General features: G+C 43.9%; 1 protein-coding gene across 6 annotated transcripts in view; it reads left to right on the top strand.

Annotated features, from left to right (window-relative positions):
* LOC141113175 (ATP-dependent RNA helicase DHX58-like) overlaps nucleotides 1–21,824 on the top strand; it is a 437,515-nt gene that overhangs the window by 138,657 nt on the left and 277,034 nt on the right. For all 6 annotated transcript variants that reach the window (XM_073606104.1, XM_073606103.1, XM_073606102.1 and 3 more), the window contains one exon: nucleotides 3,983–4,174. In XM_073606104.1, the coding sequence (XP_073462205.1) occupies nucleotides 3,983–4,174 (192 nt within the window). The remainder of the gene's footprint in view (nucleotides 1–3,982; nucleotides 4,175–21,824) is intronic.

The following is a 21,824-nucleotide window of genomic DNA, read 5'->3' as shown; positions in this document are numbered from 1 at the left end:
TTCCTCTGTTTAGTGAGTTTGCCCATGCTATCCAGCCACAGCATGCAGAGGAGGTGGTGGACTGGCTTACAAAACCTTCCTCATCCTCTGTCACGCAAGCAGAGACAATGTGCAGTCCCCTGCAGTTGCCAGAGTGGATAAACCTGCCTCCTTGTCCACATCTATTCCTGCCATAGCCCCAACATCAGCCATTGAGGAGTCAGCTATTATTATAGCTGTTATTTGACCACTGCATCAGCCACTTGCTCCTTGATGATGCAGAGCCATTACTGGATTCAGATGTTGGTTCTGAGGTTGAGGATGACAGGAACATGAGCCTAGAGAGAGGGAGGAACACTGGTAGACAAATTGGCATTGATGTTCTCCAAGCCGCAGCTTATTGCCAAGTTGTCTCCAGTGGTAATGATGAAGATGGAGGAGATGGAGATGATGATGAGGTCACTGATGTGACCTGGGTGCCAGATAGAGAAGAGGAGGAAACTAAAGGTGAGGCGGCACAACCCCAAGAGGCTAACATCAAGAAAGAGTAGAGAGCAGCCACCCTATTCCATCACATTCTGCAGCTGATTATCTCCCGGCCCACTCCCCAAAGCTCAGCTGTCTGGACCTTTTTCAGCACATCTGCAGCAGATAGCACTGTTGCTATCTGCAAACTGTGTCTCAGGCACATCAAATGTGGCAAAAACACCAACCATTTGGGTACCACATGCCTAACAAGGCATTTAAAGTCCAACTACTCAGCCCGTTGGCAAGAGCACCTAAAAGCCACACAAAAGGGGCACAAATCTGTCCCTCCTCCTTACCCACTTCAGTCTGCCCCTGTGATACAGAGTCATTACCTCTCAGCAGCCTCCACTGACAGGGATGATGGTATAGCACAGGGTGTCCCAGGTCCTAGCAGCACATCTGCCAGCAGCACACCACCAGCTGTAGACTGTAGCCGGCAAATTTCTCTGCCCCATCTGCTGCAGCAGAAAAAAAAATACAGTCCCTGCCACCCACATGCCCAGCGCCTGAATACAAGCTTGTAAAAGCTGTTGGCTCTCCAACTTCTGCCTTTCAGCCTGGTGGATTCTGTCCCCTTCCGTGAATTTGCACAATGTGCTGTACCACAATGGCAGGTTCCCAGTCGCTACTACTTTTCACGTAAGGCCATTCCATCTCTCTACCATCATGTGGAAGGGAATGTTCTGGCATCGTTGGGCAAGGCAGTCAGCCGTAAAATCCACCTTACTGCTGACATGTCGTCCAGCAAGCATGGGCAGGGACGATATATTTTGTTCACAGCACACTGGGTAATGCTACTTGTAACTCGAAAGGATGCAGAACAGGGCTCGGTGCTGCAGCTTGTTGTGCCCCCACGACTCCATACAGCTGGTGGTGATGATGCCAGACCTGTGAACTCTACCACCTCCTCCTCCGCCACCTCCATGCCCTCCTCTGCAGAATTGTCCTATGAACATCAGGTACCCTCTAAGCGTTCAAAGGGCTATTCCCAGAGTCAAGCTAAAGGGTGCCATGCAGTGCTTCAGCTGGTGTGTTTAGGGGACAGGAACCACACCTAAGCAGAGATTCTTGCAGCTCTGCAGGGACAGGCCCAGAGGTGGTTCACACCACGCCAGCTGGAGCCAGGAATGGTGGTGTCCGATAATGGCTCAAACCTCCTTTCCGCCCTTAGACAGGGAAAGTTAACACATGTGCCATGCCTGGCACATGTCCTCAATTTGGTGGTGCAGCATTTCCTAAGTACATACCCAAGGTTTCAAGATGTACTAAAGCAGGCCAGAAGAGTCTGTAGCCATTTCCGGCGGTCATGCACAGCCAGTGCTCGGTTGGCTGAAATTCAGCGGGAATTCCACCTGACCGTAAATAGCCTGATTTGTGACATGCCCACCAGGTGGAACTCAGCTTTGGGAATGCTGCAGTGGCTATACATGCAGAAGAGGGCCGTCAACGAGAACCTGTGACAGTATGTCATGACGCCTCGGCTTTTTTTCCCCCCACGCCAATGGCTGATCATTAAGGATGCATGCACTGTATTGTCACCATTTGAGGAGGCCACAAGGATGGTGAGCAGTGACAATGCATGTATCAGTGACACAATCCTTGTTGTGTTCCTGCTGGAGCAGACTCTGCGTGGCATTATGGACAGGGCACTGGAGGCAGTGCAGCAGAAAGAAGAGGAGGACTTCCTTTCCTCTCAAGGCCCACTTTATCCAGACACCATCATTCCTATGTGAAAGAACACACAGGAGGACAGAGGGGAGGAGGATGAGGATTCTGGCACTTTCATAAGCTTTGAAGAAGAGGAAGATATGCGTCAATCTGTAAGCAATGGTTTTCCAACCCCAGGACCCTTGGGAGTAGTACGTGGCTGGGAGGAGGAACGTTTTTCCTGACTCCAGTAGTTTACAGTGTCGTGGAAAACTTAGTTTTGAATCTTCTGTTGAAGTGAGGCATTTTGTAATTTTTTTTTAGTTCTCCCTGCCCAGGGCTGTCAGCTTCCACGTCCCATCGGCAGCGTCTGCATCACATGGTGGACGATTACCTCGGGGCCAAAACAGAGTTGGAGTGCTTTCCAGCTGACGATCCACTGACTTACTGGGTCATGAGAATAGACCACTGGCCTGAACTTTCCCAGTATGCTATTGAGTTGTTGGGCTGCCCTGCATCCAGTGTGCTGTCAGAACGAACATTCAGTGCTGCAGGACGTTTCGTTACTGATCATAGAATGCGTCTGTCCACAGACTCCGTGGACCGTTTGACTTTTATAAAAATGAATCAGTCCTGGATTACCAGCTATGAAGCCCCTGATGCCGATGTCACTGATTAAGTCTTTTTGGGATGTGGAATCTCTGCAGGACTTCGAGGCTGCTTAGCTTTGAGGGTGTTCAATCGTTTCATCTGGAAGAATTTTTTGGTATAGGTTTCATGGGCACAATAAACACCCAAAGACCAATTTTTCAGCACCTGTTTGGCAGGTGCATATCATTGCAATTTTTTTACAGCAAGGCTAATTCTTGCTTTCATCAAGAGTTCCTCTATAGGGTTACGGTGGGAAGGCACCACCGACACCCAAAGACCAATTTTTACACACCCGTTACTTCTATTCAAAGTCAGTGACACCATAATGTATCCAAAAAATCTCTAATCCTGTTCCCAGTGCACTACATTGTAGCCTCATCATACACACTGGCTCCCCAGCTGTTGCTGAGCAAAATAAAGGCAGCTTGCAGGGAAAATGTCTTTTTTTTGGCTTTATAAATGCAATTATTGCTGCAGCAGATTCTAGACATGGTACAGATCTGCCACTTTACAGGTAGACTAAGGGGACCCCCCAGGCACTATATTGGAAGTAATTTTTCATTTCTATGCTGTTACTTTTAAAATAAAAAAATCACTCCTCATTTAAAAATGATGTTTTTCACAAACTTTTTTTTATTGATACATTTCCCCCAGAGCAGGACCCGGACCCCTATAACCATTGTATGCCCAATTACTTGCATATAAGCCTTCAAAATCTGCACTTTTGATTTTTGATGTTTGGGTCCCATTGACTTTAATGGGGTTTGTAATTCAGGTCCGAACTTTCTTGGTGTTCAAAAGTTCTGGTGTGAACCGAAAAGGGGTCCGTTCGGACCATCCCTAACTGAGGGGCCGATGACCCATTACATGAGTTACATCTCTGATCACAGGTGTAGAAGGAAAGGTGAGAATAAAAGAAATGATTTCCCTATAAAGGAGAGGTGGCATTCTTTAATCAGAAATAATCCATAAAATAACTGTGTATGTACTATTTATAATATACAGTATGTGAATTACATTACACAATATCCCTATTGGGTAATAATTATTGGGTAATTACGTGCTGTAACTGATCTTTCACTTAATAGCAACTTTTGGCTAACTATAGGAAAAATGTTGGCCCTGGTTTGTGAAAAGCCTTGGTGTTTATGAGGCTTTTGGTGGTCTTGTATTTCAGGAGCAGTGAAGGCGGACAGAAAGAAGAGGACATGTGCTGTGCACCTTCGTAAATACAATGATGCCCTCTTTATTCATGACACTGTCAGAATGCAGGATGCCTATGAATTTCTGGATATGTTCTACACTGAAGAGAAGTTCATCAGGGAATCGGACGACCCCATTGATGTTTTTCTCTGTCAGCTATTCAATGGTAAAAAACATTAATGTATTTGAATATTATTTATATTTTGTGAGGTGTAAGTATTTTATTTCTTCCAAATAACGGTTTTATTGGTTATCTCAGAAGAGAAACAGTACAAAAAAAATAAAGCAATGTGTGAAAGCTCGAAATAGCGATGAAAAAGGAAGAGCCTTTCTCAAAGTTCACATTATACATTGCAACGTCAGTAATGATATTGCGAGATAAACAAGGAGATAGAAGAAGAAAGTAAGGAAGATGAGAAAAATGAAAGGTAGAGGGTCATCACATAAGCTCCGTCACTGACTCAAGGCAGGTGCTCCCGGAGATGCCACAGCTCCCAGACCTTATCATGGTCCTCTAGTCTGTCCCGTATCCTAGCGGTTATTTTCTCCATAAGCTCCATATCCTTGACCCTAGCATACAAGGCATTCGGGGAAGGTGGAGAGCTCCTCTTCCAGCTGAGGACGACAAGGCAGCGTGCAGCTGTAAGGACGTGTCTAAGTAGCTTCTTATAGGGTTTGACTACTTTCAATGGGCAGAGGCCCAACAGAAAGAATTTTGGTGTCATGGGTACCGGAACCTCAAAGAGGCGAGTCAATAATTGTTGCGTTGAATGCCAGAATGGCACTATTAGAGGGCAGGTCCAATAGATGTGGAGAAGGGTGCCTCTATCCCCCTGGCAACTACAGCAGCGGTCAGAACTAGAGGGGTAAATAACATGGAGCACATCCGGAGTACGGTACCAGTAGAGAATTTTGTAAACGTTTTCCTTATAGAGAGTACATAGAGAACTCTTGGCCGCCTGAGTCCAGATTGCCCGCCACGTCTCCACGGGAATTTCTTCACCCAGTACCCTCTCCCAATGGAGCATATACTGTAGGCATGTTTACCCTGGTCTGGTAGGGAGTAGGCATTAAGTATCCGATAAATATGGGAGATCAGCCCCCTGCGTGTGGAGCCCTCCAATATAATGCGTTCAAAAGGGGAAGGCGCGGAGAATTGCAGATTCGGGGCTATGGTTTGGGCACAATGCCGAATCTGCAGATATCCATAAAACACCTGGCGAGGTAGATCATATTTATCCTGAAGTTCAGGAAATGGCAGCGATTTGCAGGACCCAGGGTCTACCAAGTGTCCAAAGTGGAATAAGTTCCTTGACGCGCAGGGCAATGTTATCTGACGGGTAAGGCTAGCAAGCACTTTAGAATTCCAGAGGAAGGAAGTCAGCAGTGATTTTTCGGATTTAAGTTCATGTTCACGAGATAGAGGTGTAAGTATTATAACCACTTCAGCTCTGAAAGATCTTACCAGGTCATGTTTTGCTATTCAGCACTGCGCTACTTTAACTGGCAATTGCCTGGTCAACACTGTATGCAAATTACATTTATATAATTTTTTTTCACACAAATAGAGCTTTCTTTTGGGGGTATTTGATCAGCACTGGGTCTTTTATTTTTGTGATATAAACGAAAAAAGACCAAAAATTTAAAGAAAATTATATTTTCTACTTTCTGTCATAAAACATATCTAATAAAATCAAATTTTGTCATAAATGTAGGTCAAAATGTATTCTGCTATATGTCTTTGGTAAAAAAAATCCCAATAAGTGTATATTAATTGGTTTGTGTGAAAGCTATATCATCTATAAACTATGGTATATACAGCCCTCAAATTTTTCACTGAGGGCTGGCGAGCGTGGGCTGCCTGGGAGCAAGGGGGCGAGCACTGCCAGAAGGCAGGGTTGAATGGGAGCTCTTCTCCCAGTGATTGCCCAGAGGAAGAGAGAAAAGAGAGCCGTCCGGATCATCAGAGCACAGAACATCGCTGTAGCAGCTTTCATTTCAATTGCTGTGTGTTCCCCGCACTTGCTGTCACATACAGCCCCGCCTCCTGGCCCCAGTACTTTGATAGACAGATTCCGGGATGTGTTACATATATTAAAGTCCCGGGAGGTGGGGCTGTATGTGACGGCGAGCGCGAGGGGAACACCCGGCAATTGAACTGAAAGCTGTTACAGTGATGTTCTTCGGCGCTCTGACGATCCGGCCGTAAATCCTCTTCCTATCCTCTCTTCCCCTGCACAGGTAGGCTGCATTGATTGATGGACACAGGTGAAGCAGCATTGATGGACACAGGTAGGCTGCATTGTTGGGCACAGGTAGACTGCATTGTTGGGCACAGGTAGGCTGCATTGATTGATGGACACAGGTAGGCTGCACTGATGGACACAGGTAGGCTGTATTGATGGACACAGGTAGGCTGCATTGTTGGGCACAGGTAGGCTGCATTGATGGACACAAGTAGGCTGCATTGTTGGGCACAGGTGAGGCAGCATTGATGGGCACAGGTAGGCTGCATTGGTGGACACAGGTAGGCTGCATTGATGGGCACAGGTAGGCTGCATTGATTGATGAACACAGGTAGGCTGCACTGATGAACACAGGTAGGCTGCACTGATGGACACAGGTAGGCTGCATTGTTGGACACAGTTAGGCTGCATTGTTGGGCACAGGTAGGCTGCATTGTTGGGCACAGGTAGGCTGCATTGTTGGGCACAGGTGGGGCTGCATTGTTGGGCACAGGTGGGGCTGCATTGATGGACACAGATGAGGCTGCATTGGTGGACACAGGTGAAGCAGCATTGGTGGACACAGGTAGGCTGCATTGATGGGCACAGGTGAGGCTGCAATGTTGGGCACAGGTAGGCTGCATTGATGGACACATGTAGGCTGCATAGTTGGGCACAGGTGAAGCGGCATTGATGGACACAGGTAGGCTGCATTTTTGGGCACAGGTGAAGCGGCATTGATGGATACAGGCAGGCTGCATTTTTGGGCACAGGTAAGGCTGCACTGATAGGTACTGATAAAGTTGTAATTTATGAGGGCGTGTTTAGGAGCGGGGTTAGTGGTGAGGCAGGGTAGGGGTTGGGTGGGGCAACTGGTGGCGAGTAACCCTTGAGTCCTGGCTAGTAGCTAAGGGCTTGAAATTTTGAGCCGTGGTATATATATATATATATATATATATATATATATATATATATATATATATATATATTTGAAAATTGATCAATTCTAAAGTACTGACGGCCTTTCTAATTTCTTGAGGCCCTGAAATGCCAGGACAGTACAAACTCCCCCCAATAACCCCTTTTTGGAAAGTAGTCTGATGCATTTAGTTAGAGGCATGATGAGTTTTTTAAAGTTGTCATTTTTGTCACAATTTTTTTGAAAATTAAGAAATTGAATTATTTGTTTTTTTTACATACTGTCACCAGTACAGTGTCATCATATGACTGCTGTGGTGGTGATCAGGGACAATGTCTGGTGACAGTATGTTAAAAAAAATATATAACATTTTTTGAACTTTTTTCATTTTTAGCATTTTGTTTTTCATTTTTTACTATATTAGTTTTTACATAGTTTCATCAGAGCAGTTCAGTAACACTGTACTACTCTGGGGAGTAATCAGGGATTTTTTTTTACACTTTGTTTGCTGTTACAAGGAAGATCCTTGTAACAGCAAACTTTTCAACTGTCATGAATGGGTTACGTTCATGGCAACTGTGATTACTAGTGATTTGTGATTGGCTACAGCTGATCACATGGTACATGGTGCTGTGATTGGCCCAGGTACTATGTGATAGCTGTTGGTCAATCACATCATAGCAAACACAGCTGTTATGAAGGAATTCCTTCATAACAGCTTTGTTGACATTATAATCATGTGATTGCATAGTGATCAGATGATCACTGGGCCGCGGGCCGTGCAGTCCGCTGTGTTTGGTGGACCACATGAACCTGTTACAGGATTATCGGTGATCTGAGTGCAAGATATGACAAGGATGCAGCCTGCAGTATCTGTATCAAAGAGGAAACACAAAACACTGTTGCTCACTTGCTTTCCAAGTTTAATGTGAACTTGTTGGTTTCAGGCTCCTGAAGTCACACTACAAATCATTATAGTTCCCTCTAGCTGCAGCATAGTAATAGCATTGCTGGGAGATTTATTTGTTTACTTGCTACATACTTCCCCTCTTTAAATAATTGTTTCCCGACATTTAGCATAAATAAGAACTATCCGTAGCCTGTATCATCTACAGTGCCTTGCAAAAGTATTCACCCCCCTTGGTTTTTTACCTATTTTGTTACATTACAGCCTTTAGTTCAATGTTTTTTAAATCTGAATTATATGTGATGGATCAGAACACAATAGTCTAAGTTGGTGAAGTACAATTAGAAAAATATATACATAAAACTATTTTTCAGAAATAAAAAACTGATAATGGGCATGTGCGTATGTATTCACCCCCTTTGTTACGAAGCCCATAAAAAGCTCTGGGCAACCAATTACCTTCAGAAGTCACATAATTAGTGAAATGGTGTCCACCTGTGTGCAATCCAAGTGTCACATGATCTGTCATTACATATACACACCCTTTTGAAAGCCCCCAGAGGCTACAACACCTAAGCAAGAGGCACCACTAACCAAACACTTCAATGAAGACCAAGGAACTCTCCAAACAAGGGACAATGTTGTTGAGAAGTACAAGTTAGGGTTAGGTTACAAAGAAATATCCAAATCTTTGATGATCCCTAGGAGCACCATCAAATCTATCATAACCAAAGCTCACGGACTGGGCAAGGAGGGCATTAATCAGAGAGGCAGCACAGAGACCTAAGGCAACCCTGGAGGAGCTCCAGAGTTCCAGAGCAGAGACTGGAGTATCTGTACATTGGATGACAATAACCCGTACGCTCCAGAGAGTTGGGTTTTATGGCAGAGTATCCAGAAGAAAGCCATTACTTTCAGCAAAAAACAAAATGGCACGTTTTGAGTTTGCGAAAAGGCATGTGGGAGACTCCCAAAATGTATGGAGGAAGGTGCTCTGTTCTGATGAGACTAAAATTTAACTTTTTAACCATCAAAGAAAACGCTATGTCTGGCGCAAACCCAACACATCACATCACCCAAAGAACACCATCTCCACAGTGAAACATGGCGGTGGCAGCATCATGCTGTGAGGATGTTTTTCAGCAGTCGGGACTGGGAAACTGGTCAGAATTGAAGGAAAGATGAATGGTACTAAATACAGGGATATTCTTGAGCAAAACCTGTACCACTCTGTGTGTGATTTGAGGCTAGGACGGAGGTTCACCTTCCAGCAGGACAATGACCCCAAACACACTGCTAAAGTAACACTTGAGTGGTTTAACCACTTGACAACTGGGCACTTAAACCCCCTTCGTGACCAGACCAATTTTCAGCTTTCAGCGCTCTCACACTTTGAATGACAATTACTCAGTCATGTAATACTGTACCCAAATGAATTTTGTGTCCTTTTTTTCATAAAATAGAGCTTTCTTTTGGTGGTATTTGATCACCTCTGGGCTTTTTATTTTTTGCGCTATAAATGAAAAAAGACCGAAAATTTAGAAAAAAAACGCATTTTTCTTCGTTTCTGTAATAAAATTTTGCAAATTATTAATTTTTCTTCATAAATTTTGGCCACAATTTATACTGCTACATATCTTTGGTAAAAATAACCAAAATTAGTGGATATTATTTGGTCTGTGTGGAAGTTAGAGTCTACAAGTTGTGGTGCAAATCATAAAAAATTGATCACACCTGATGTACTGGTGGCCTATCTCATTTCTTGTGACCCGAACAAGTCAGGACAGTACAAATACCCCCCAAATGACCCCTTTTTTGAAAGTAGACATTCCAAGGTATTTAGTAAGAGGCATGGTGAGGTTTTTGATGTTGTCATTTTTTCCCACAATTCTTTACAAAATGAAGATTTTTTTTTTTTTTCCTCCCATAAAATTGTCATTGTAATTGGTTATTTTTCTCACATGGCATGTGTATACCACAAATGACGCCCCAAAATACATTCTGCTACTCCTTCTAAGTATGGCGATACCACATGTGTGGAACTTTTTCACAGCCTAGCCACATAGAGGGGCCCAACATGCAGGGAGCACCATCAAGTGTTCTATGAGCAAAAATGACACATCTAACTTGTTAACTACCTATTACACTTTTGAAGGCCCTGGAGCACCAGGACAATGGAAACGCCCACAAAATGACCCCATTTTGGAAAGCTAACACCCCAACGTATAATCTATGAGGCATAATGAGTCTTTTGAACGGTTCATATTTTTCCAGAAGTTTTTGGAAAATGTGGAAAAAAATGAAAACGCATTTTTTTTTACACAAAGTTGTCCATTTATAAGCTATTTCCAACACATAGCATGTACATAGCAAAAATAACACCTCAAAATACATTCTGCTACTCCTCCTGAGTATAGCGATACCACATGTGTAAGACTTTTACACAGCCTGGCCACATACAGGGGCGCAATACTGAAATAGCACCTTCAAGGGTTTTAGGAGCATAAATTACACATCTCATTTCTCACCCACCTATTACACTTTTGAAAGCCCTGGAGCACCAGGACAATGGAAACGCCCACAAAATGACCCCATTTTGGAAAGCTAACACCCCAACGTATAATCTATGAGGCATAATGAGTCTTTTGAACGGTTCATTTTTTTCCAGAAGTTTTTGGAAAATGTGGAAAAAAATGAAAACGCTTTTTTTTTTACACAAAGTTGTCCATTTATAAGCTATTTCCAACACATAGCATGTACATAGCAAAAATAACACCTCAAAATACATTCTGCTACTCCTCCTGAGTATAGCGATACCACATGTGTAAGACTTTTACACAGCCTGGCCACATACAAGGAACACCGTCAGGTGTTCTAGGGACACATAGCATGCACATACCAAGAATTACACCCCAAAATACATTCTGCTGAGCAAAGGGTAAAAAAAAAGATTACCTGTGGTTTTAGTAGCACAGTTGTCCACAGGAGGATAGCACTGGTCCAGGCAGCAGGCAGGGACTTGGTCAGCAAAAGCGAACGCAATTGTCCAGGCAACAGACAGGAACACTGTCCATAGTCAGTACAGGCAGCAGGCAGGGATACTGTCCATATACAGTCCAGGGTCAGTGCAGGCAGAGATTGCCAGCAGTGCCAAAATATTGATCCTGGTAGTAGGCAGGAACATGGTCCATCCATGTGGTGTGGTCAGTTCATGCGACAGGCAGAGGCATGATGGCATAGGTCCTACAGGCAGCAGGCAGAAGTAGGGCCTCGTTCAGGACAGAATGGGGACAGGGGTAGAGGCTTCTCCCACCCAAATCTCTTGAAGCCTCCGAGTCTCCAGACCCTAATCTAGGAATGAGAAAACAAAAAAAAATGTTTTCTTCATCCAGAAAAACAATTCTGGAGCCCCTCACATATGTGAGACCCCTGTGTTATGAATCCCACTAGTCCAGTAGCAGGGTACAAGATCAGTCCAAGAGGCAGGCAAAAAGGATGGTCAAACAGTCCAGGGTCAGTTCCAGATCAGGCAGAGGTATGAACAGAATCAGTAGGCAGAAGCGTGGTCGAAAAACAAGCCAGGGTCAGTTCCAGATCAGGCAGAGATATAAACAGAATCGGTAGGCAGAAGCGTGGTCGAAAAACAAGCCAGGGTCAGTTCCAGATCAGGCAGAGATATAAACAGAATCGGTAGGCAGAAGCGTGGTCGAAAAACAAGCCAGGGTCAGTTACAGAGCAAGCAGAGGCATAAGGGGTGTGAAGGTAAATGGCAGGAAGTGAGGGTTATGTTTACCATACTTCACTAATAATTTAGTGAAGTATGGTAACGGCGGAAACAGTTAACTATACAGAGGCCTGGTTGGGAAGGACATTGGGGACAATAAAAAGTAGTGTCTCTTCTCACTCCTCCTTTGGTGCACACCCGGCATTTTTTCTGCCGTTTTTGGCCTGTTGGTCTGGGGGGGATTTTTTCGGGAAAGTGGCGTTCGGACAGTCTACTAATCACATCGGATCGAATGGTTTCTGGTGGGCCGTTCGGGTATATAAGGGCAGTGATGATTTCCTCCTGGTATCCAAGGAAGGATTTGGGGCTTGCAGTGGATTTATGATAAATAACATAGCTGTTATATATGGCCAAATTGAACAAATATATCAAAACTTTTTTATACCACTGGTATGTTCTTCTCGTGGCAAGATAGGGTTCGAGCATCTGGTCGTTGAAGTCGACACCCCCCATATACTTGTTGTATTCAAAGATGCATGTGGGCTTTTGGATTACCCCATTCCTCCTGGTTACCTCCACGACGGTGTTATTGTGGATTGATGAAAGCACGTAGACGTCCCTTCTGTCCCTCCACTTCACAGCCAGAATTTCCTCATTCCTCAAGCTCGCCATTTCCCCTCTTCTTAGCTTTTTGTTCACGAGGCTTTGAGGAAAGCCCTTCCGGTTCTTCCTTATGGTGCCACATGCTGGAGTCTTCTGTCTGTGAAGATTTCGGAACAGGGGCAGACTAGAATAAAAATTGTCCACATATAGATGGTAGCCTTTTTCCAGGAGTGGGTTTATGAGTTCCCAAACGACTTTCCCACTCGATCCGATATATTCTGGGCAATTAGGGGATGTAGCTGGGTGTCCTTCCCTTCGTATACCATGAATGCATAGGTATATCCTGTAGCTCGGTCGCATAATTTATACATTTTCACCCCATAGCGGGCCCTTTTGGTGGGAATAATTTGTTTTATGCCCAATCTGCCACTAAATTTGACCAGGGACTCATCCACACATATGTGCTGGTCTGGGGTAAATAACTGGGGGAAGATATCAGAAAAATATTTTAGTAGTGGGCGAATTTTATATAGCTTGTCAAAATGTGGGTCATTTCGGGGAGGGCTCTGGGTATTGTCATTGTAGTGTAGGAATCTCATAATCATGAGATACCTGGTTCTGGGCATTACAGAGGAAAAGATGGGCATGTGGTGGATGGGGAGGGTAGACCAATAGGAACGTAATACATTTTTTTTGGTTAGTCCCATACAGAATGTGAGGCCCAAAAAAATTCTAAACTCCTCCACTGTTAGGGCTCTCCAATCGTAGGGACGGGCATAATAGGACGTTGGGTTACTTGCGATGTATTGTTGGGCATATAGATTGCACTGGGCCACAATCGATGCAAGCATGTCCTCAGTAAAAATAAGGTTGAAAAAATCTAATGGTGAAAAATTTTCTGTATCCACCTGGACTCCTGGCTGGGCAGTAAAAGGGGGAATGATAGCTTCTTCTGAATTGGGTGGCAGCCATAAGGGGTTCTCAAGGGAGTAGGGAAGGCTGGCATGGGACCTAACCCTTAGGGCCTGAGGTGACACCCCACTGGTACGTGGACTTTGTCGAGGTACTGCGGTGCTGGTGGATGGCACTGCGGTGCTGGTGGATGGCATTGCGGTGATAGTGGATGGCATTGTGGTGATAGTGGATGGCATTGCGGTGCTGGTGGATGGCACTGCATCCTCACCAGTACGTCTTCGTCTGGCGGGCGGACTCTCATCCTCCTCTGAGGCTGTCAGTGTACCACTGCTGAGGACAGGCTCGTAGTCCACGTCAGACTCAGAATCTGAATAGGAATCTGAAGCGGAGAGCTCCCCGTTGCTCTCGTCGGCCACAAGAATATTATATGCCTCCTCGGCTGAATATACTCTTTGTGACATAGTGATGAAAAATGGCAGATATGTGGCACTGATGACACGTGACACTGGCAGATTGCACTGGTGATAGATGGCACTGATACGTGACACTGATGTGGTAGGTGACACTGGTGACACTGATGACACTGATGTGGCAGGTGACAGACAGGTGGCACTGACGACAGATGGCACTGACAGATTGCACTGATACGTGGAACTGATACGTGGCACTGATAGGTGGCAGGTGACACTGACAGGTGGCACTGATGTGACAGGTGACACTGATGTGGCAGGTGACACTGACAGGTGACACTGATGTGGCAGGTGACACTGACAGGTGGCACTGATGTGGCAGGTGACACTGACAGGTGGCACTTATGTGGCAGGTGACACTGATGTGGTAGGTGACACTGGTGACACTGATGTGGCAGGTGACAGACAGGTGGCACTGATGACAGATGGCACTGACAGATTGCACTGATACGTGGCAGGTGACACTGACAGGTGGCACTGATGTGACAGGTGGCACTGATGTGGCAGGTGGCACTGATGTGACAGGTGGCACTGATGTGGCAGGTGACACTGACAGGTGACACTGATGTGGCAGGTGACACTGACAGGTGGCACTGATGTGGCAGGTGACACTGACAGGTGGCACTGATGTGGCAGGTGACACTGACAGGTGGCACTGATGTGGCAGGTGACACTGACAGGTGGCACTAACGGCAGGTGACACTGACAGGTGGCACTAACGACAGATGGAAGCACTGTGGCACTGATGTGGCACTGTATGGGCACTGTATGGGCACTGTAGGGTGTTTCACTGAAGGCTCGGCACTCACAGTTATGACAGATCGCTCTCTCTCCTCACACACGGTCTCTGTGTGAGGAGAGAAAGCCGGCAATGAGAGATGATCTCATATGTTTACATTTGAGATCATCTCTCATTGGAAGCTCGGATCACGCTGTAAACGGCCGCTGTGATTGGCCGTTTACGGCGATCTGTGACTGGCTGTGTCCAAGGGACACGGCCAGAGCAGAATTTCCCCGATGCGCGCTCCCAGGAGCGCGCATTGCGGAAGTGAACAGGAGGACGTCCAGGGACGCCCTCCCGGCAATTGGAGTCCGCGCTGTAGCCGTCTTTCGGCTATAGCGCGGACGCCTAGTGGTTAAGGGGAAACATGTAAATGTGTTGGAATGGCCTAGTCAAAGCCCAGACCTCAATCCAATAGAAAATCTGTAGTCAGACTTAAAGATTGCTGTTCACAAGCGCAAACCATCCAACTTGAAGGAGTTGGAGCAGTTTTGCAAGGAGGAATGGGCAAAAATCCCAGTGGTAAGATTTGGCAAGCTCATAGAGACTTATCCAAAGCGACGTGGAGCTGTGATAGCCGCAAAAGGTGGCTCTACAAAGTATTGACTTTAGGGGGGTGAATCCTATTTGTTGTTTGCTTCACAATAAAAAAAAAAATCTTCAAAGTTGTGGACATGTTCTGTAAATTAAATGATGCAAATCCTCAAACAATTCATGTTAATTCCAGGTTGTGAGGCAACAAAACACGAAAAATACAAAGGGGGTGAATACTTTTCCTGGCAAGAAATATGAACATGAGGGAATTGCAACGTTTGTATATGTTGGCCATTGGGAGGGGTCTCAGTGCTGTTCAGTCATATTTGTGAAAACAATCCGCTTTTGAAAAGAAGGGTTGCCAAGTGTCTTGTATGTTAATATCTCCCTTGGATTTCGTGTTCTTCGACAATAATGTTGTTCAGAGGACAGGTTTACCTCTTTTACTGTTTCATCAGGTGTTTGTGCGGCTCAGGGCTGCTGATAAGGGGGTGCCACCAGCCCTGCTGCATGGGGCCCGGGCCTTGTCAGTTCCAGAGGGGGGCCCGGGCAGCTAAACAAGTTCATTTGTAGCCATTAAGCTACATTCTGTTTTTCGGCCTCCTGTCACACTCTCAGAGAGCGACTCATTGCTCTGAATGTTAGCTGCTCTCCCACTCTGCTCCACCAGTTTGACTCGAGTCCTTCATGTTCCCTTCATGTTCCCTTCAGTTTACCTCTGATTCTATCTTTGTTTCTCTCCCCTTCCTCCTTAAAGTAGATTCTTGCTATACTCACTCTCAAATATGCCCCCCCCCAATCCCTGCGATCAAGCTCTGATCTATCCTGTCTCCTGTCAGCCCAACCTTTATATCTTTCCTGTTCTCTCTCCCATCCTCTGCCTCACTGTCACAGCCGACCAATAAAATGTATTCTGTTGTGTAGCTGCTTATTTTCTCCTGGCACAGCTTAGTGTACTTTATATAGCTGGGTTTCCCACTCCTATCCCCCAGTCTGGTTCCCTTCGGTTCAGTGAAATCTTTTCACTCCTCTTTTCTATTCAACTTTGCACCCAAACTGCTATGTTACTTTAATTGGTTATCAGATAATTAGTTATTTCTGTAGAGTGTCGATATTCGTTATACTGAATCGATTTATTTTGTATGTATATCGATTGGATTCGATATTTATGTATGTATATATATATATTGGTGTTAACGATTCGTAGTTTGGAAAGCCGTTTGTTTATTGAATCCATTAACACACACAATGACAATATCTCTTCTACTATGCTCAAACACAATAAAACCTCCTTCTCACTCAGTTCTCAGAAATGCACTTTGCCAGTAATCCAACCTCCAGTACAAAATTAATCAGCTGATTGGACTGTAAGATTTACTCTGAGTTGACCTTTTGCGAATGAACGAATCATGTCGAATTCATTTATTTTTCGCTATAATTTCTTTCGTATTAATTGAAATTCATCATTTTTTTCTTACGAAACTAATTGCACATGTCTATTGTTTACTAACTGATCTGTTTTAAAGCAGAACTTCACCCAAAAGGTCAGATCTAGCATTAATATAAATTCCAGGTTGTTTCCTTACATATAACAACCTTTAGGGCTTGTTCACCCCCACTTGTGGTGCATGAACGCATGCAAGAGTGTGCATTTTCCTGCACCACAGGAAACTCACTACCCTCGCTGATGTGTGCAGTTGCTTGCCACAGTACCATGCGGTTAGATGCAACACATTTTACAAAAATCATGCGTTCCCACGTGTTAGGCAGCCGATTAAAATGGATGGGATGTTCAAAAAAAAAAATGGTAAAAAATGCCACATTCACATGATGCTCTGGCCCTTACAGCAACATAAATGAGTGGGTTGTTAATGTGGCTGGAGCCACCTGTTAGGCTATGAGGACATAGCAGCTGTACAAATACAGCCACGGGTTTTAATCTGACAGGTGTGCAGGTGCAGGTGAGTGGCCATTAATGCACACTGTCTGTGTTCTCTTGCAAGCTGGATTACATTGTCTGCTCCACAATGGACCTTGTCGTTAAGTTAAGCCACGTACACATGATTGGATTGTTGCCCAACAAAACCGTGGAATTTTGTCCGAAGGGCATTGGCCCAAACTTGTCTTGCATACACACGGCCACACAATTATTGGCCAACAAATACGAACGTAGTGATGTACTACGTTGTTTTTTAGCTCTTTAGCCCCACCCTTTGGGCTCCTTCTGCTAATTTCATGTTAGTAGATGTTTGGTGAGTGTTGATTTGCGCTTTTCATTTCGCACTTTTCATTTTGCGCTTTTCAGTTCATTTCTGAACAGCCGTTCGTCAACCAGCCATGTTGCAAAATCGGAGAAGATAACGTGTTATTTATTATTGGCCTTGGAATTATTGCTTTGACATTATTTTTTTGGTTGAATAATGATTTGATTTGGTATATTTTCTATATTTTTGGATGCAAAGAATGCACTTTTTGGCAGAGAGCATGTCTAATTTTATTTGTTTTCTTTTTTCATGCGCAAAAAAAAATTGTATAGAATAATGGCTATGTGTTTTACTTCAAATGACAGTTTGGGTGTAGGCAGTTACATTTAAAAAATACAATGTAAAATTGACAAGGAACACCAACATAGTTGTATCGTTGATCTTAAAAACTACGGGATAATGGTGTTGTGGTAACTTGGCCAAAAAAAAAAAAAGAAAAAAAAAAAAAAAGCATAATAATATTATTCTTGATACCACTAAAAAAAAAAGCCTTTGAAAATTTGTTTGCAATAACTCGATCAGTATCACCAGCAAAGAAGCTTCATTATTATCCCATTAAAGAAGAAGAGAATTGTGCACTGTATTTCGAGATTTCATAATATGCCACGTCGCGAATGTTAATTCTCCATTGGGAATGCTAGTTTGCAAGACTTCTGGCTCGTCCTTGTTTCTGAGCATGCATGTTTGTACTTTGGACTTTTGTCCGACGGACTTGTGTACACACGCTCGGAAAATCCGACAACAGACATTTATCCTCGAAAAATTTTAAAACCTGCTATCCAACAGTTGTCCGATGGAGCATACACACGATCAGATTTTCCACCAACAGCCTGTCATCACACATTTCCCGTCTAAAAATCCGATCGTGTGTACAAGGCTTAAGTGTTTCAACACTATTTGAGTTAACTGTTCTGGAATAACCATTTTTTGTGTCGTAACAAAAAGCTATCATGTACGGTCTGTTTATTCCAGTCATGCATGAGTTGTTTTCCTTTTCTATCTAGGCACCTCTTGTTGACTTTGGTGGGTTCAGTATCTTTATTCTTAAGGTCAATGATAGCCTGTATGTCCTTGTCCTGCAGCTGAAGAGCACAAAGTTTATCCTTTGTGATAATTTCCTGAATTTCAGTTTTAGTATATGTCCTAGTGAAGTGAGGACAATTTCCTGAATTTCAACATTCTGAAAACTATTTGCATCTGTAATTTCAGCTAGTGACAGTGCCCAGAGACCTTCCTTATCTATCACTGCCCTGCCACCATTCCATACAGTAGAAATTGTCTGTAGCATGATCAGATTTGTAAACTTTTTTCATCCTGAAGACTGCATAGTGGATTTCTAGATATAGTACCCCCCTGACCCCCGGGGCACCAGTCACTTTTGGAATGAACACAAAAGTGAGTTTAGTGCTCACAACAGAACAAAATGCGGAAGAGAGGGTTATTACACAGGACACATTAGGACAATATGCAGATGGTTCAGCAGACTCCAATAACAAAACAGCCAGGCAGACAGCATAACAGAACAAGGGCCTTAGCCTGCACCCAATATTCTGTACCTATGTAGCAACAGCTGTCTCTTATAGCAACAAAAACTCACAACACCATGCAGTGTTTCCTTGGATGAGTTCCCCTTGATGCTTTCCCAGCCTCTGCACAGTTCATGAAGACTAACCTCTGGTACTCATCCCACCAGAATGTGCACTTTAGGAGGTCAAGCGTTTTGTGCACTCCAAAGTGAACCGCAAGGGAATAGTCATGACACAGACTTAATACGGTTATGTGTACATTTTCAGGTACAAATACCTTGTTTTTATTCCACAGCAATCCATCCCAAAGTGTCAGCGTGACCCCTGGAGGGCTAGGAACCCCTGCCGAAGACTGCTTCATCTGGGCAAGAAGGTTGTTCTACAAGAGTAAAAAAAATATCTTCAGAAAGGATAGTATCCAGGATGGGTGGTTCCTTGAGGTCATTGAACATGCGAGATAGTGCATCTGGTTTCACATTCTTCGAGCCTGGCCGAAAGGTGATGTAAAACGCGAATTGGGAAGATAACAGGGCCAAGGGCACTTGGCGCAGATTTAAATTCTTAGCAGTCCTGAGGTACTCTAAGATTTTGTGGTTCGTATAGACCAATATGGGATGTGCTGCTCCCTCAAGGAGGTATCTCCATTTATCCAGCGCTGCTTTTATGGCCAACAATTCTCTGTCCCCGATGTCGTAGTTCCTCTCTGCAGGAGAAAGCTTGTGGGAAAAGAAAGCCATGGGATGCAGTGGATCTTTAGGACCTTGGCGTTGGAAAATGACTGTTCCAATAGCGACTTCTGATGCATCTACTTCTAGCACATATGGTAAGGATGGGTCGGGATGCCTAAGGACAGGTGCTGAAGTGAACAGTTTTTTCAAGGTGTCAAAGGCGACCTGTGTCTCTAATGTCCACTGGAAGTGGAGATTCTGCTTAGTTATTGTGTGATGGAGGTTATGATGGCAGAGAAGCCTCGAACGAACCTCCTGTAGAAATTGGCAAATCCTACAAAGCGTTGTACTCCCTTTTTGTCAGTAGGTGCGGACCAGTCCAGGATGGCTGAGACTTTTTGGGAATCCATCTTGATTCCTTCAGTTAAGATCACCAACCCTAGAAACTGGATGCTGCGTTGTTCAAATTCACATTTCTCACCTTTAGCGTACAGTCTGTGTTGGTGAAGTGGGACCAGCACCATCCTGACATGGCCCCCGATGAGCATCTAAAGAAACAGAAAAAATCAGGATATCATCAAGGTACATGATCATGAACATGTCTAGAAAGTAGACGTGCACTGCCGAAAAATGTGTTTGTTTACATTATCGTTTCATTCGTTTTTTGTTTTTTTTCCATTTATGACTGAAAATCCGTAAATTTGTAAATTCGAAAATTCATAAATTTGGAAATTTGAAAATCCGAAAACAAGAAAGAAAATCTGAAAATTTTAAATAATAGCTAACTAATAATAATCACTGACTATTAAATTATAGGTATTGGAATTTGTCTGTTAGTCAGCGTAACAAATTAATAATAAATAATAATAAAAACATTTTATTATTTATTAATATTAATTTGTTATGTTCCATCCGTTTAGATACGGCAATCGTTATTTCGGATAAATCATAACTTCGGATGAATTTGTATTCATTACGTTCACTAACAGCCAAATTTAAAAGGTAATTCCAATACATATAATTTAATAGTTATTGATAGTAAAGTTATTATTAGTTATTATTTAGATTTTTTGGATTTTCGTTATTTTAGAATTTTCAGATTTTCAGATTTCCAATTTCCAATTTTTCCGAATTTACGCATTTTCGAATTTGCGAATTTACGCATTTTCGAATTTACACATTTTCGAATTTATGAATATTCAAATTTACGGAAAAATTTGTTAAACGGGTTTTCGTTTACTCTGATATTTCCGCATTAACGAATTTGTCGAAATTTGTTAAAAAACAAATTCATAACAAAACGAATTGCGCATGTCTACTAAAAAGTCCTGAAAAATATAATTGACAAAATGTTGGAAGGTCACTGTGTTATTGCAAAGGCCAAAGGGCATTACCAGATATTCAAAGTGGCCAAATCTAGTGCGAAAGGCCATCTTCCACTCATCCCCTTGACGGATGCAGATTAAATTGTTGGCCCCACCCAGATCAAATTTGGTGAAAACGATTGCCGATCTCAGTCTCTGAAATAGATCAAGTACCAGGGGGAGAGGGTACAGATTCTTAACAGTTATTTTGTTAAGATCCTGATAGTCCACACAAGGACATAGAGAGTGATCTTTCTTTTGGGCAAAGAATATTCCTGCACCTGCTAGGGAAGTAGAGGGCCGAATTAACCCCTTTTCCTGAATATAATCTTTCAGTGTTTCCTGTTCTCGCTCAGTGAGGGGAAAGATCCTGCCAAAGGGAATTTCAGCCCCAGGAAGGAGTTCAATCGGGCAGTTGTTTGGCCGATGTGGAGGAAGGATGTCAGCTCCTCCTTTACTGTACACATCCAGGAAATCATGGTAGGGTTCAGGTACAGCTTGTCGTACCTCAGACTCAGTCCATGCAAAATAATGTAGTAGGAGGAACTGAGGGCCCCGGTAGACAATGTTCCTGGTAGTAAGCTGAGTGGAAGTAGATCTGCCCTGTGGCCCAATCAACTTGGGGGTTGTGCGCCCGCAGCCAAGGTAGGCCTAGAATAACAGGAAATAATGGGGACGCGATAGCGTCAAGGCTGAGGATCTCCTTATGCTGGGAGGTGGTCAATACAGGTAGGGGAAGAGTCTCTTGGGTTACGGGTCTGGACTTGATACTTGACCCATCAGCCAGGAAGACAGAGAGTCCTTGCACCTTGGATCTTAAAAGGAAGAGGTGTTGTGTGGCAAAGGTCAGGTCAATAAAACAACTGTAAGCCCCAGAGTCAACAATCGTGGTGACTGGCACTTCCCTTTCCAGCAA

This window comes from Aquarana catesbeiana, linkage group LG12 (genome assembly GCF_042186555.1).
Source record: "Aquarana catesbeiana isolate 2022-GZ linkage group LG12, ASM4218655v1, whole genome shotgun sequence".
Lineage (NCBI taxonomy): Eukaryota > Metazoa > Chordata > Amphibia > Anura > Ranidae > Aquarana > Aquarana catesbeiana.
Note: the sequence above shows the minus strand (reverse complement) of the source record. Positions and strands in the feature narration are given on the sequence as shown.